The sequence below is a fragment of the Saimiri boliviensis genome, chromosome 15, assembly GCF_048565385.1.
Source record: "Saimiri boliviensis isolate mSaiBol1 chromosome 15, mSaiBol1.pri, whole genome shotgun sequence".
NCBI classification, from domain to species: Eukaryota; Metazoa; Chordata; class Mammalia; order Primates; family Cebidae; genus Saimiri; species Saimiri boliviensis.
The window spans coordinates 52,421,741-52,437,590 of NC_133463.1; the positions used below are offsets into that span (position 1 = coordinate 52,421,741).

The window sequence follows — 15,850 nt, forward strand, 5'->3', positions numbered from 1 at the left end:
CGTCTCAAAAAAAAAAAAAAAATCCCTCAATAAGGCCCTAAATTCTGTTTATGTTTTCTTTCAGTGCTTATCACACCTCCTTTTGGTCATCACTGCCCTACTTTAGTAACTGTTACCTATCACTGTCTTGTTTTCCAAGTCATCTCCTAGACCCCTGTCTTTCCTCACTGTATGATCCACCCAGAGTTAACAAAGGCATTTATCCTGAGGCAGAGCTAGAACCAAACCCTTGGACTTTGACTTCATGAAGCACTTTCACTATACTACTGTTGTTGCTCTGATGTTCAGTGTTTGCGCTGATACCTACTCCTGAAAAAGATCACTTTATAACTGAATAAAAAGAACATAACAAATACATAGATAGATATTTTAATTATAACTCAACAGGATAGGGGAGGCAGAAAAAAAGAAATGTGAATTGAGAAATGAAAGAGCAGCACTGGTAATCACACATACTTTTCCTCCTCCTGAGTACAAACTACATCTATATCCAATCACAGTCAAATTAGCTTTCTAAGGTGAGGGAGTCTTGGGGATGAGACAAAGACATAGACCAACAACTTCAAAAAATGAAAAGTCTTTAGTATCAGATTCCTATGATGTAAATGTATTCTTAAAAATAGCTTGGAGAGCCGGGCATGGCGGCTTACACCTAGGCCGAGACGGGTGGATCACCTGAGGTCAGGAGTTTGAGACTAGCCTGGTCAACATGGTGAAACCTCATCTCTACCAAAAATACAAAAACTAGCCAGGAATGGTGGCAGGCGCCTGTAATCCCAGCTACTCAGAAGGCTGAGGCAAGAGAATTGCTTGAACCCAAGAGGCAGAGGTTGCAGTGAGCCAAGATCACGCCATTGCACTCCAGCCTGGGGGACAAGAGTGAAACTCTGTCTTGGGAGGAAAAAAAATAGCTTGCATGATAACCAGCCTATTATGCTTCAACAATTTAAGTCATGCAAACAAGTCATTTCTTTCTCACAATAAGATGAGGACTTACATAATAGCAATTAAAAAGCTTTAACCTTCCAGGATATAAAGGTTCTATCTAAATATTAAGTACAGATACTCCTCGAGTAAAGATGTGATTATGTCCTGATAAACACATCATAAGTCTAAATGTATTTAATACCCCCAAAGACCCCATTATAAAGTCAAAAAAGATTGTAAGGTGGGGATCCACTGTAAGTTGGGGACGTTCTGTATATACGAAGAATTTCATACCGTCTGCCTTCAAGTGTTCGTAAGCTAGCTTCTTCTCGCGCAGTCATCCTCTCTCTTCTCGCTGAATTCTGAGAAGCGTGAAGAGGATGATTTGGATGCCCAGGATCACCAGCAGATGCTAATGCAGAACCATAACGTAATTGAGCTTCAGTAGAATCCATAATACTGACCATCCAGTTCCAAGTGGGAATAAGCTTTTCTTCTACATAGTTCTATGAAGACCAAACTAAAATAGTTAAAACTATCCAAATAGAACTAAATTCGATATAGCAGCAGTATGTCAACATTTAAACATTTAACATTTAATTCCCCTAATACTGGAATTCTCAGAATTGACAGCCAAAAAAATATATTGGAATGAGAAACTTCACAGTGGGTTCATACCTGTAAGTTTACTGCATCTTGGTAAGTCAATTTCACAGCTGCTGGAATCTGAGAGTATACTAGGTGATTATACTTAGGAATAAGGCCCATCAAGTCCGAGATTTGTCTAATGACAATGCTGTAAGCCCTGGCTAAACTGCTTGCAGATGTTAGGTAGCTGCTGGCGTTGCTAGCCTCCAAAGCAGCTGCTGCAGCTGCAGCACTTGTACTGATGGTACCACTCCGGCGTAAGTTTGAAGGATCAATATAAATCAAACCCGCTGAACTTGCTATAAGGAAAAAAGGACAACCACAGTGAGCTAATGTCAAGTGCTAATTGTGCTTCTCTGGCATTGAACATACTTATGTAAATCTAAATGGTCAATTGTGGTAGCGGAGTCAAAAACTTTGCCTAAACCACACTATTTTGGGGAAGGGGTATTGAGAGGACAATAATTAATATAAAGTTCTTAACTAGGAGAAACCGGATCCCCACACCACCACCCTACCCTGCCAAAGGGGGTACATTTGGCAGTATCTGGTTATCACATTTTTGGTTATCACAATTGTGGGAGCAAGGGGAGGGGAAGAAAGCTGAGATGGGTTTTACTGGCATCTAGTGGGTGTAGGCTAAGAATGCTGCTTAATACCCCACAATGCACAAGATAGCCTCCCACAGTTATCCAGCCCCAAGTTGCAATAATGCAAAGACTCGGAAACCCTGCTATTATCATATGCACCTCATTTTTATATCTGAAACTCAATAAAATGACGAACTATCATAAAACTAATCTGTTCCCTAGATGAGCATGCATAATTTAAAAAATCTATTTAAGTATTCTTAGGAATACCAAGTTTTCAGACTTGCCTGCTGGTGTAGATGTACTGGAAGGGGCTGTACTCGCTGCTCGCTGATGCTGGGTGTTGCGGACAGCCCACTGCATTGAACGGGGAGCTTGGGCAGCACCATTGGCATGGGAGCTATTTGTGGTTCTTTCTAATGGTTCATCGAGCATAAAGGTCTCCTGTTCTATGTCATCACTCTGACTACTACTGCTATCAGAATCACTTGAGTCATTTGATTGAGAATCATCTTCAGAAAAGAAGGCAGGAACACTGCTTGCTCCTAAAATTTTTATTTTTAAAACCAAAAACATTGTTTTTGTTAATAATTAGAATTCCAATGTACCTCCCTCCTTCAGGAAAACATACATATTAAACAGAATGCCAGACTGTATTCAATAATCCACAAAACCCACCAGTAAAATGGTTTTTATTAGAAAATAACTTTTGGCTGAGTGTGGTGGCGCATGCCTATAATCCCAACAACTGAGGAGGCTGAGGTAGGATGACTGCTGGAGCTTAGGAGCTCAAGACCAGCCTGGGCAACACAGCAAGATCACGTCTCTTTGAAAAAAAATTTTTGCCTGATGTGGTGGCTTGCACCTGTAGTCCCAGCTACTCAGGAGTCTGAGGTAGGAACTCAGGTGTTCAAGGCTGCAAAGAGCTCTGACTGCACCACTGGAATATCCAGCCTAAGTGACAGAGTGAGACCCAATTCAAAAAAAAAAAACAAAAAGAAAGAAAAGAAAATCAAAATCCTTTAAATGAACTTTAAAATCCATTCGTTATTTAATAGCCAGAAACGCTGGGGTAAGAATTATTAAAATAATACTTTCTTTACTAATATCCAGAGAACATGGATGAGTTATAAAAATGCTCAGCTACCCTTGTATACATCACACGAAGTATGAACCAATCCATGCTGAATACTCACACAGCCTTAGCATAAGTTGTCGGGATAAGGTGACATACCTGCTTCTGAACCAGCAGTTGCTGCAGTGACAACACTTCTGCGCCCACTAGCATTATCTTGGTTGCTATGGTTACTTTCACTATCACTTTCTGTTTCAGCTGCTGCTAGCAAGTCCAGCTCCATATCACTCCCTAAAAAATATATTTAAATAAGAAAAAAGCACAAACTACAATGATTTAAAACAGGGTCGGTTATGCCAGAATATCATAAGGGTGGGAACTAAGAAGGCATGGGAGGTGGGAGTTGGGGAGAAGGGGAATGGTGTGAGAGAGAAAGGATAACTACAATAAAAATAAGTAAAAACTCAACCTTCAAAGAATGACTAGGGAAATCATGGTAGTCAACAGACTATGACAACAGGGCAGTGCAGAGGAGGACTGAAAGTAAATATACAAATCATTGCACCTAGGTGTAATTAAGGGTGATTTATTTTCCTTTTCTCTTATTTCCAAATGTTTCATAATGCGACTACGATTGTTTTAAAAAAGTCTTTTAAGAAAGTGACTTAAACAAAAAGGAAAAAGGGAAATCATTTTATATATGTATTTATATAGCTCCTAAAATTTTGAAACAGATGCTACAGAAACACTTGGCAGAAACTAAGTTGACCACTTCATTATACATTCAAAAGAGGTTTCTCTGTTTTGAAAGTCCCTGATTTATTCATACAGAGTAATATCTCAAATAACCTGCATACCGTCTTCATCATGCTCATCATGTTGTCCCTCTGCCTCAGCATTTTCTTCCCCATGCTCTTCCTGTTCATCATGATGATCCTCTTCTCCAGCCACACCCTCCACCACCTCAACCTAAATCCAGAATCTTATTTGTAGACAATCAAAGTACATAATAAACCTGTATCTCTACCAGTGTTCCCCCAAAGAAACTAGTTAACTAAAATGCAAAGATCCCTAACTACAGAGAATTCTAAATCATATACCAAGCAGTTTTGAAAATCTTCATTTGTCAGTGACAATTTGCTGTCAAAAATTATATCCACAGGTCCCAAAGTTTATTACCGAACATATACAGAACACTCAAATTAGAAGTTTAAAAATTATACTGGAGGCAGGGAGGAGAGTTAAATTTTTATATACTGTGGCCATGATAAAATTTACTTCATAAATATGTAGTATCCTCTTTCAAATGCATTGCACAAAACTACTAAATTTTTCTAACATTAAGAGTACCTTGGCCGGGTGTGATGGCTCACACCTCTAATCCCAACACATTGGGAGGCAGATCATTAGGTCAGGAGTTCAAGACCAGCCTGACCAAATGGTGAAAATCCATCTCTACTAAAAATACAAAAACCAGCCAGGCGTGGTGATGCACACCTGTAATCCCAGCTACTCAGGAGGTTGAGACAGGATAATCACTTGGACCCAGGAGGCTGAGGTTGCAGTGAGCCAAGATAAAGGCCACTGCACTCTAGCCTGGGTGACAGAGTGAGACTCTTGTTTTTTTTTTTTAAAAAAAAAAAAAAAAAAGAATATCTTTGCTGTTAACAAAGAGTATCTTCACTCTCAATCCTTAGGTAAAGACAAGTTTGTGTCCAGTTTCCTAATATCCAGTAAGTCACGAATTATTAAAATAATTTTATTATGTAAAACCACAAATGAGAATATACAACATCTACAAACTGGATGCAAATGCATATAATAATCTCAAGCTACTATTAATATAGCTTCTAGTGACTACTCTTCCTTTCCCACAAAATAAAAGCTTTTTTCATATATCACAATTAAAACAATTAAAACCACCTCTTCCACATCTGCTGAAACAATATCATCCTGTTCTTCATCTCTGCCCCGAACAGGCTGTGACTGGCTGATGCGCCTCTGCTGTGGATTCCTGATGATGTAGGATGACTGAGACTGACTGGAGCTATAAACAATCAGGAGCTTGTGAGTATACTGCTGCCACAGTTCAGATAGGCAACACATACTTTTATTTAACTCATTTGTTACATGTGAGACACTTGCTAGGATCTGACTTTAAATCTGGGAATTCTTATAAACCATCAGTATTTAATCTATAATAAATCAGAAAACATAAATCTCAGAATATGCTTTTTCTTTTTAAGTCATTTCAAATCCGTGTTTATGCACAAGGTCAAGTCTGTGTTTTTAAACTTAAGACATCCTTGAAACACCAGTCAAAATACACCCTTTATGGGTAAGAATGTACTATATTACAATAAAGAACTTTTAACAGTTGAAGAAAACAGCACTAATTCTTAATTATCACATGAGATCTCCTTCTCGAAGATTTAGGAAGTTGCCTCAAGAATCAAGCAAAGGGAGTGCAATAAAGAGAGTTTACGAGTATATAACACTTTAATAAAGAGACTAAGAACAAGATGACACAAAATCTTGAAACTTATTAGGAACAGTTTCATGAACAGTGTTTAGAAATGAGATGATCCCGAAATCTGTTCAATAGCTATCAATTTTTTATGTTCTAGAACAAGATCAAGGGAGGAATACCAAGAATTCACAAAGTAATACCACTTAAGTAATTGATGAGTTCCTCACAGGGTATCAAGATTAGGAACATGATATATCCAAGCAGATCTCACTAGCAGAATCATTTAATAATGGGATAGGATTTGACAAATCTGAGGATACACAGCTTGATTTATAACAGTTTTCAACAAGTCCTGGAGGTATATCAGTATCAAGGACACTATGGAAGAGCTCTGTCAGACAAAACTAGATGTAGATTAAAGGGACACCTGACATTAAAGAAAAAGTTGGGACACGTATACTGGCCTAGAGGAGAATGATGAGAGCAGATATTCAACACCAACCCAGATCAAACCCAGGGATGACAAGTTGGGAACTACCCCAAATAATAAAGCAGGCCATCCTTAACAGAGATGTTTTCCAGAAAAGGGTCTTTAGATCCTAAAGGTCCTATTAAAACATTCACACATGCACACGGTAATAAAATCAGACTTGAAAAACAAAATACACTAAATATTTGCCAAAGATCTAGAGCAGGCGTCCCCAGACTACAGCCCGCCGGCCGCATGCGGCCCCCTGAGGCCATTTATCCGGCCCGCCGCTGCACTTCAGGAAGGGGCACCTCTTTCATTGGTGGTCAGTGAGAGGAGCACAGTATGTGGCGGCCCTCCAACGGTCTGAGGGACAGTGAACTGGCTCCCTGTGTAAAAAGTTTGGGGATGCCTGATCTAGAGCATTACTACTGAAAAGGATGGCCCCTAAACCAGCAGAACTGGCATCACCTGAGAACCTGAAAGACATATGAAGTTGGAGGCCCCTACTCCAGACCTCCAGAATGGGCATCTATATTTTAATAAGAGTCCCAAGACATTTTTGTACATATTAAAGTTCTAGTTTCTAAACATCCTGATTCAACAAGCTTATAGTATAATTGGGGAAACTAGCAAACAAACAGAAAAGATAAATGAGACTAAAGAACAAATAATCTTATAATCAGAAACATTTATCATGGAGTCATTTTAGCCCTGTCCTTGATAATACAGCTACTGTAGAAAAATATTTAAAATTCCAGCTTTCTTGTTATTTTATATTACACAAATGATCACATACACCACCTGAGTGCTTATACAAAGGTTTTAGTAAGCCAAACATGGTATTTCCAGAGAGAGAATTAACTGGAATCTGTTACTGGTAGCATTTACCTGCTAGACTGATCAGATGATGGTCGTGGTGGTAGTGGTTCCACTGAAAATAATTCTTCACTGCCCTGCATGGCATCTATGCTAGTACTAGCCAGAGTAAATGGTGCAGTTGGACGAGCAATCCCCATTCTGACAGGAACAATCAGTGACTCTGCCACATTGCACAATTCTTCCACAGCATAAGGTAGCAAAGCTTGGAATACACGCTTGCATTTCCCAATTGGTTGTGGAATAAAGTTGCTAGAACAAAAAGAGAAATGTAACAATCTATCTTTTCATATGCATAAACCACTATCACAAAAACAGTGTGAAAAATGGTATCCAAGCCAAAATCAAAAAAGATGTCTTACTTTTTCTTTTTGGATGAAGCCATTTCCACACTCAGAATGACAAAAACTCTTGCCACTGAACGTAGAAACCTCATTGTCACAGCAATAGCTTCTTCTCTACGTCCAGGTGTATATTTGTTTTGGAGTTCTTTCACCAGTGTACCTAGTAGAGTATCTAAAAGCTTTAAAAATTATAATCACTCTATTAATGTTAAGATTAAGATGCTCAGAAATTTATAAAGTTATAAATGCTAACACTTTTTAAGTATTAACATTTCAAATTAAAATCTCAAAACAAATTTAACCAAAACATTTATAAGGTCAATTTATGAAATATACCTACCAAAACAGTGAGTCCTAAAGGTAGGATTTCTTATTTTTTGTCCCATAGTCCCATATATATATTAACTAATATTTAGATGAACAATACCAACTACATCAAATCAGAATATATTTAACTCACTCTAGGGCACCTTCCAAAACAGCAAGGCAGATTCAAATATTTATGTGAATAAATTCATAATCACACCTCCCTCATGGAACCATTTCTTTCTAGTCTCTTTTCTGTGCACAGTTTCTTGTATAAATATTAATTACAGAGAACCCCCAATTTTCAGTTTGTTTTTTTTTAATGTTATTTACAATAGGCTTTATTTTTAAATTGCTGCATCATGTTCCAATAAGTGGTCAGGCTAATAATTTGATTCAAGAGTCCACTATTATTGAGCTGATAAAGTATTTCTGTTTCTAAATTTTACATTATTCTGTGACAAGAGTTTATTTTTCTTATATTGTAAATTATTTCTTTATGACAGATTCTGAAGGCACTGATAGTTTTATGGCATTTGACATTGCCAATTTGTTTTCCGGAGAGGAAGAAATGCAATGCCACCCCATTCCTATCTGAGTGTGTTATTACCATAACCTCATTAGCACTGGGACTTAAGGTTTAAATTCTTTTCTACTTTCAGGGCAAAAAAAAGAGTACTTGAAAAACATACTTTTCATGTACTTGTAATACACATTCAAAGAACTTACCAAAATATCTGCTGTACACTTAACTATAAGGCAATGAGTGAAACAGTCGAGCCGAATTGTGCCACTTTGCTGATTGAGGTATACTTGCTCTTCTGGCAAAAGATGGCCTATTCTACTGCTGGCACTAAGACTTGAGGAGGAAGGAAAGACAGAATGAACTGTAAAAAGTCTACACTAACACAGGAAATACATAAATCTCAAAAGGTTTTAATGAATACATACGGGTCTTTATTCTCCTGTGACCCAAACATAATCATAGATTTCAAGGCATTCCAGTCTTGTAGAACACGCTCCAATGCAAGTTGGGCAAATCTTGGAGGCTCTAAATCATGATCAGGCATATCTGAATCTAAAATGAAAAAGAAATAAGTGAGCAAAACAAAAATAAAACATATTGCTTCCCACAAGTGTCCTAAATGTCTAATTTACTCACCTTCAGGACTGGCTGTTTTTCGGTTACGGTCTTCCCTGATGCGAGGTGGCCTGTACTGGCAATGCTCCACTGTCTGCCTTGCGACTGTCTGTACTAAGAATAGTAAGAGGTGCTCTCCCCTGCAAAACAGAACCCTGCTGTGAGGAGGGAGGCTGAAAAGCTACTCCGGGGTGCTGCGCTTTTTTAACTTATTGTAAATTGTCCTAAAAATCCTACTTGCCTGCTGTTTGGCAGAGTGACCAGATTAGTAGCAGTGAGCAGGCGATAAAGTAGATCAAGACGAGCAGATTTCTGTCCAGCAATAAGAGTTTTACATTTACATTTCTCCCAACAATCACAGTAGGCTGTTGGTGACGTCCGTTTGAGTCTACAGAGAATTCATACACAAGTACAAAAACTGAATTTTTAAAATATACAATGGTTTATGTTGACATTATGAAGGCATAAATCACTGAAACTAGAGAGAGCCCTTGTTAATTTCTAAATGCAAAGTATAACTGTCAAAGCTTATATAACAAAAAGGATCACTCAGTAGTAATGGCGTCCATAAAGCAATTTCTCATTCTTATGAGAAGAGGTACTCAAAGACTCCGGTATAGTCACTTTTGGAATCTCTTCATGAACTCAAATGCAGTTCAAGTGGTCCTCCTATATGCATCTAATGAGCCCTGTAACCCTACTGGCAGATGTTTCTTGCTTGTGGTCTCTCATAGGACTGTGAACACTGTCAGGACTATTCATTACCACCCTGGCATCTAGTACACTTGCCAAAAAATCAATAATAAACAGATTATTATACTTTTAGATGCTTAAAATAAGGAAGACAAAAATACCAACCAGAATTCTCTTAACAAAAATTATAAATAAGCAATGCAATATCCATTAAAATTTTTCACTTGTCCTATACAATTACTTAATGGCATGGTAGATGGTTTTTACAGTCCAATTCTCTATTAATGATAACATTTGTAAGCCATTTATACTGATGTCCCTATCCATAATGCCAAAACATCCCAGACGTTAGTGCTAGGGTATTTCGTTGCTTCTTAGGTTTGTGAAAACTAACAGAGCAAGCTGTGGCAACTGTTGCTGAATGGAAGACTGTTGCATTTAGTGTAAGAAAGACACAGTTCAAACATTCACCCTGACTCCCTCAAGGTCTATGGCAATTTTCTTCTAGTATACCCTACTAAAGGGGGCCTCAGAATTCGCTGCATAATACACTCAGGAACATTCTGTAGATCTATTTCTCAAAAGACTAATCTGATCCTAGTTATGACGTATAATCACTTACTTTTATTTAAGGAGGGCTACATTAGAACTAGAAAAGAAATCAAACATTTCAAAGTATACTTGAAATCAAGAATCACATATACACAAACTGACTTAAACAAGGGAAATGTAATCTCATGCTTTCTGAATTAAAACATAGCTTAGTATAGATTATTTCCATACAGCAATATAAATCTAAACAGTTTATAGTATTAAACTAAAGAAAACTAGAATTGTACTCACTTGCAATCATGACCTTTATGACAAACCCTTGCACATTCTGTACAACAACAGAGTGATTCCAGCAAGCCACAAGTTCGACACTCAAAAATATCCTAAAATTAAGAGTGTACTTTTAAAGGAATAATTAAAAGTATGCATATATCTCATCATCATAATTATTTCTGATATTTTCTTAAACAATTCAATCTCAAAAAACAAAATTATGTGCTTTGGAAAACTAGGTATTATAAAGAACTACAACAAACACACAGTTTATAACTGTATGCAGACAGAAAAAAAATATCATCCCCAAAAAGACTTTATAGTTATAATATCTATAATCAAGATTTGTGGATCAGATACTACCCAGTGAAAATTTTCATGATATGCCATATTTAACTGAGCAATCAGCTCTTTTGCCTCATTTACTTAGGAATTAAATCAACTTTCTTTATATCAGACCTAACAACTCCAAAGCTGAAAACTGAAAGTCTAGTGATGGTCATAGGGAAAAAAGACACAAAGATATGATTAATACAGGAAAATGTAAAAATAACTTACCTGGTTAATATGCTCTGCTCCAGTCCATGTAAAACTGCAAGTGTCATTACAACATAAGACATATAAAGGAGAGTCATCAGGGTTGGTACCTGATGGGCAAACCATTCCCATGAATACATCTTCCTCTTTTTCACTTGAGGATACTTCAGCTAAAAAAGTAAGAACATAGCAGTTCATCTCTCAGGAAAGAACTCAATTAGCCATCCATTATCTTCAAATGGAAAGGCTTTAGGTGTATACACAATATATATATATAAAATAAGAAATTATATATAGTTTTAAAAATTGATACACAGAGACAGCATGCAAATAAATCTAACCAATTCTGGAACAATATAAAGCAAAGCATAATTGTATCATATCCGCATATGATGACAATACAAACACACTATACATTAGCCACTTGAATCCTTAGCTCTGTTTCAGGCAGTTAAGATTCAAGTCCTGGCTCTATTTAGCAAATTACAGATCATATCATAAACTATCAGTGTTTTAAAAAGATAACTACTTTAACCTATCAAAGGCTGGATGGTAAAAACTAACAATCCTTAATACTTTCTATTTAGCAGGAATTCTAAGTCATAAATAACAACAAGACATCTCCCTATTATCCTATAAAATGATATTACTTAATACCAATTAAGTACCAAGAAGTTCTATCAGTAATCCACCTTTATTTTCCAAAGCTTTTACACTGTTCATTATGGAAGATTTATTTTTAAATCAATAAATTTATATTAGCTATTTTTTATGAAAAGTTAGAAGACACAGTACACTTGAAAAAAGTATAAACCATGAATTTCATACACACAAATCTTGATCATTTCCAATCAACTGTATCATTTACATATACAGAAATTCAGTCTGAATAATTATGATAATATGTGTACAGAAGTTGAAAAATACCTAACTCATTAGGATCTGTAATTACCTTTTGCAATTTTCTGAGCAGTTTCTAAGATGGTAATTGCAGCAGGATAAGCTCGGCCACTTACAGCTGACATAAATGGGGTCATCCCTCTTGCATCCCTAAAATAAGAAAAATTCTATGTAAAAATATTACTATTTTCCTTCCTGATTACAAATGTTCATGATAAAACAAAAAACTAAATTTTGTTTTAGTCTTTAATATATAAATATACACCCTCGATCAAGCTAACATAAAAGCCAGTTTATAGTCATTTAATGTACACTACATGATGTTGCAACAGCCTCTTTCACTGAACAGAGCTTAGTAGTAGAGGGAATATCATCTTGGATTAATCACTTTAAATTTACTTAACTGTTGTCCATACAGTGTAAGAAGATAAACTTTAACAGTAAAAGCTAAGCTAAGCTAAATCTTCATATGAAAAACATATCAAATCCTCTTACTTGGCAGAAAGAAGTTCTCGTAGATAGGGCTGGAGGACCACACTATCACATAACAATTTTAATATAAAATGAGCATTCGCCTTTCGATCCTTGGATTCTACTACAGATGGCTCTGTGGAAGGACCTGTAATTAAGCATATCCATTTGGTACAAAACAAGAATGAAGAAGACAGAGTAAAAGAATAGTCTGGGCTACTCTGCCTATGGGGCACATGAGCACATAGACAATGGGGTACACTGCCTATTGTAGCGTAAAGAGCAGTTAGAATTTTTTTAAAGAATATTCTGGAATAATATATCAGGCATATAAGCTACCAAAACAATATTCTAGCATCAGTAATAGATTAACTTCATCACAAAGAAAGTAAACCTATGAACATTTTACAAATCTCATCTGATTTCTGAATATATATACACAGACACCACATATTTGAACTGACATATAGAAGGTAATTCAGATAATTAGATGTTTCTCAAGCAAAGAAAAAGATCTGCAGAACCCTACATCCAAAGTGTGTCCTTTTTTCTTCCAGGTGACTAGGCAGACAAAGAGTACAGTTTCTTACCTGGAATTGTGGAGGTGCTTGGTCCTTGACCAGTACCGGTCGCTGCTGTGGTAAGAGATCCCACAGCGGGGGCCAGGATAAAATCAATGTCACCATCTTTCAGTAAACAGAACAGTAGGATGTATATCATTATAGGCAACATATTCCTAACATGCTCTCTTAACTGGGCTTAAGGCTTTTCTCTGCGAGCCAAAGGTCAAACTGGATAGAGTTTAAGTGGAAACTTCTTTTCCAAACTATAGAAGAAGGAATACACTAGGCAACTCTATTGACTTGTCTTGATATATTACTAATAAAGGAATAACTGAGCTTCTTACTGGTATAGAAATAAATATTTCATTAAAAGTGGAATACCTGACAAGAGTTCTGGAATTTTAATTTTTAAAATACAAATACCTTAAATCTAATTTTATAACTAGTTATAATATTCATCGTTCTATACTTTCAAATATTTCAAATTTCTAAATATCCCTTTAAAATGTTAAAATTATTTCCTTTCATGACCTGTTCTTTTTGCTAAACACTAAATGAAATCAAATAATAGATCTTACCAGGATCCATCGCAGGAGGGTCAGGAACCCAACTAGGGGGAGCTATGGGGGGTGAAACTGGATCCTGGTGGTCACTGGATGAAGCTCCAGCTTCATGTCTACCCAAACCAGCTGCTCTCAACGAACGTCTCATCATTTCCCGTAATCTCAAACTAAAAGAACATGAACAAAATCAGAGCTCACTACCACATCTACACACAATGAAATGGTGTAACTTCTCATCTGAGAAGATGAAAGTATGTCCTACAAGCAAGCACTCCAGGCAAGGGATGTGAAGTACAAATGCCAATTCTGGAATCACAGAGTAAGTCAGTGAGGGATAGAAATAAAACTGGGGGCTCCTAGTACACCGTTCAGCACTAAAATCACTATATTAAGCTCCCACACAAACTTAAGCAAAGGGAACGAAAGCTGCGGTGAAGTAAGATTAGAAATAATCTTTCATACAGTTCAGATAAAAGAACAGCTAAACATTAAAACAAAAAAGAGTTTCTATCCCCCGTTTGTAATCAGTTAAGAATTAAGTTTAATAGTAGACATCAGCAATCATACTGGTTAGCACAAAACCAGTATTGTTCAACGCTAAATCCCTTTTATAATCTCAAAAGCAACTGAACTAACATCCACACAATGAGTAGTTTTAAAACAAAGACCAATTTAAATTTTTATACCAAAAAAAAAAAAAAAAGAATTTTTTAACAGTACAACTTGCATCCCAAAGAAACTAATGAATGAAACTAGAGTTTATAAAATGTGTTTTTAGATTAATGTGTGGGCATGATTTTTTTTTTCCTCCTGCTATAAAAAAAAAATACTGTATAGGTGTACACATCACTAAAAAGAAAAAGAAATAATCACAAACACAGAACTTGTTCGGGGAACTGGTAACTACCTGTATTAAAATCTATACTTTACCTTTGAATAAAACCTTACAACAGCTACAAAATTAATACATTTAGAACTAACAATGATTTAAGAGAGAGCACAAAAGGCAAATCCCTTCATTCAGCCACAATTTTAGCGCTCATAAATGGATAAAAACTTGGCCAGACAACACATAGGGGACTTCATTCTCCCGTGTAGAATGAATCTCAAAGACATGACATTCTGATGTGAAAGAACTAACACTTTACTAGATAAGCGTAATACATCTATAAATAATTTCAAAGGTTTTATTAATGTTTAAATCTCTAATTGCAATTATTATTTAATTTTGCGGATAAATGTGTTTTTCCATATCAATACGTTTTTAATTTTATAAGGAACTTTTTTTTTTTAAAAAAGCATTCACAAAAACTACTTTTAGAGACTATGTTCAGGAACTTATCTATTTTATAAGGCTTATTATTGATGTATTTTTTAGAATAAAAACACTAGAATAGATTCTGCAATGGAAATGTTACTGTCTCAAATAATATGTTTGCCATTATAGTAGTCACTATTAAAAAATAACTATAGTTAATTCTTTTATAGTATCAACGTCTTCTTTTTTCCAATTTAGAAACTTGAGTTTAAGAGTTTTTATAATGTGGAGGGAGCATGGCACAGTGATTGTTTCAGTCCAGGTCACTTCCCTGTCCAAAGACATCACCCAGAGGAAATGGAAGACTCCTTACCAGTAACAGTACACACCATGGTGACTGTTCACACTGTGATGCTCCTATACAATTTTAATTAAGCTCAACAGACTCCTGGTATCCTAATGTGTTTCACTCAAAGTACCAAAAAAAAAAAAAAAAAAAAAAAAAAACCAGCAATAATTGGGAGACACTGCAAATAACCTGAAAATAAATGCATGTTTTTGGCCTTATCAAGAATGCTTACACCAGAGTCACAAACTCAATGGCTAATGGGTCAGAAAGGCAAAATAATTAAGGGCAGTCAGGTGTAAGAAACGGGGGTAGTGACAAGCTGGAGGTACACATGCTTATCTAAAGGCATTCAGATTAAAAGAAAAAAATTTTTAACATTGCGCAGGCCAAACAAAAAACATATGTGGGCTATTCTCCAACTTCTAGCTTAAAGCAGATTAAGAATAAATGAAGATAAATTGAGACCATAGTCTCATCTTGAACTTGCAAACTCCCAACTTTGTTGTTGTGATGTAGTCAATTCAATATTAAATGAGGGGGCCATTCCTTGTCATTTTTAAAATTGTCCTTAACCTCTTTTCTTCATTAGGTCTTGGGAACATTTTTAAGTACAATGCCCAGCTCCTCATATAGATTCTTAAAAAACAAAAAACAAAAAACAAAAAAAGAAAATTATTCTTCAAGATGTTGTACACAATTCATGAAGATTCACCTGTATCCTCAGTGGCTGAGGACAATACTGAGGAGATACCACCTTGGCTGCTAAGATTCAGAGTTTTGACATTTCTTCGTATAGGCTTGCCTGGAGTCATCGTATTTTCTGACAATATGGAAGAATTCAA

At 36.1% G+C, this 15,850-nt stretch overlaps 1 protein-coding gene across 6 annotated transcripts in view; it reads right to left on the reverse strand.

Moving 5' to 3' along the window:
- The window catches only part of UBR5 (ubiquitin protein ligase E3 component n-recognin 5), a 149,824-nt gene that overhangs the window by 30,688 nt on the left and 103,286 nt on the right, over positions 1-15,850 (reverse strand). For all 6 annotated transcript variants that reach the window (XM_010351417.3, XM_003940676.4, XM_010351416.3 and 3 more), the window contains exons 23-40: positions 13,417-13,568; positions 12,866-12,961; positions 12,300-12,423; positions 11,857-11,954; positions 10,926-11,074; positions 10,386-10,477; positions 9,091-9,237; positions 8,871-8,989; positions 8,660-8,786; positions 8,438-8,567; positions 7,421-7,581; positions 7,071-7,310; positions 5,164-5,287; positions 4,098-4,209; positions 3,400-3,531; positions 2,453-2,710; positions 1,606-1,874; positions 1,222-1,433 (exon numbers count right to left, since the gene is read on the reverse strand). In XM_010351417.3, coding sequence (XP_010349719.1) covers positions 1,222-1,433; positions 1,606-1,874; positions 2,453-2,710; positions 3,400-3,531; positions 4,098-4,209; positions 5,164-5,287; positions 7,071-7,310; positions 7,421-7,581; positions 8,438-8,567; positions 8,660-8,786; positions 8,871-8,989; positions 9,091-9,237; positions 10,386-10,477; positions 10,926-11,074; positions 11,857-11,954; positions 12,300-12,423; positions 12,866-12,961; positions 13,417-13,568 — 2,742 coding nt within the window. The remainder of the gene's footprint in view (positions 1-1,221; positions 1,434-1,605; positions 1,875-2,452; positions 2,711-3,399; positions 3,532-4,097; positions 4,210-5,163; positions 5,288-7,070; positions 7,311-7,420; positions 7,582-8,437; positions 8,568-8,659; positions 8,787-8,870; positions 8,990-9,090; positions 9,238-10,385; positions 10,478-10,925; positions 11,075-11,856; positions 11,955-12,299; positions 12,424-12,865; positions 12,962-13,416; positions 13,569-15,850) is intronic.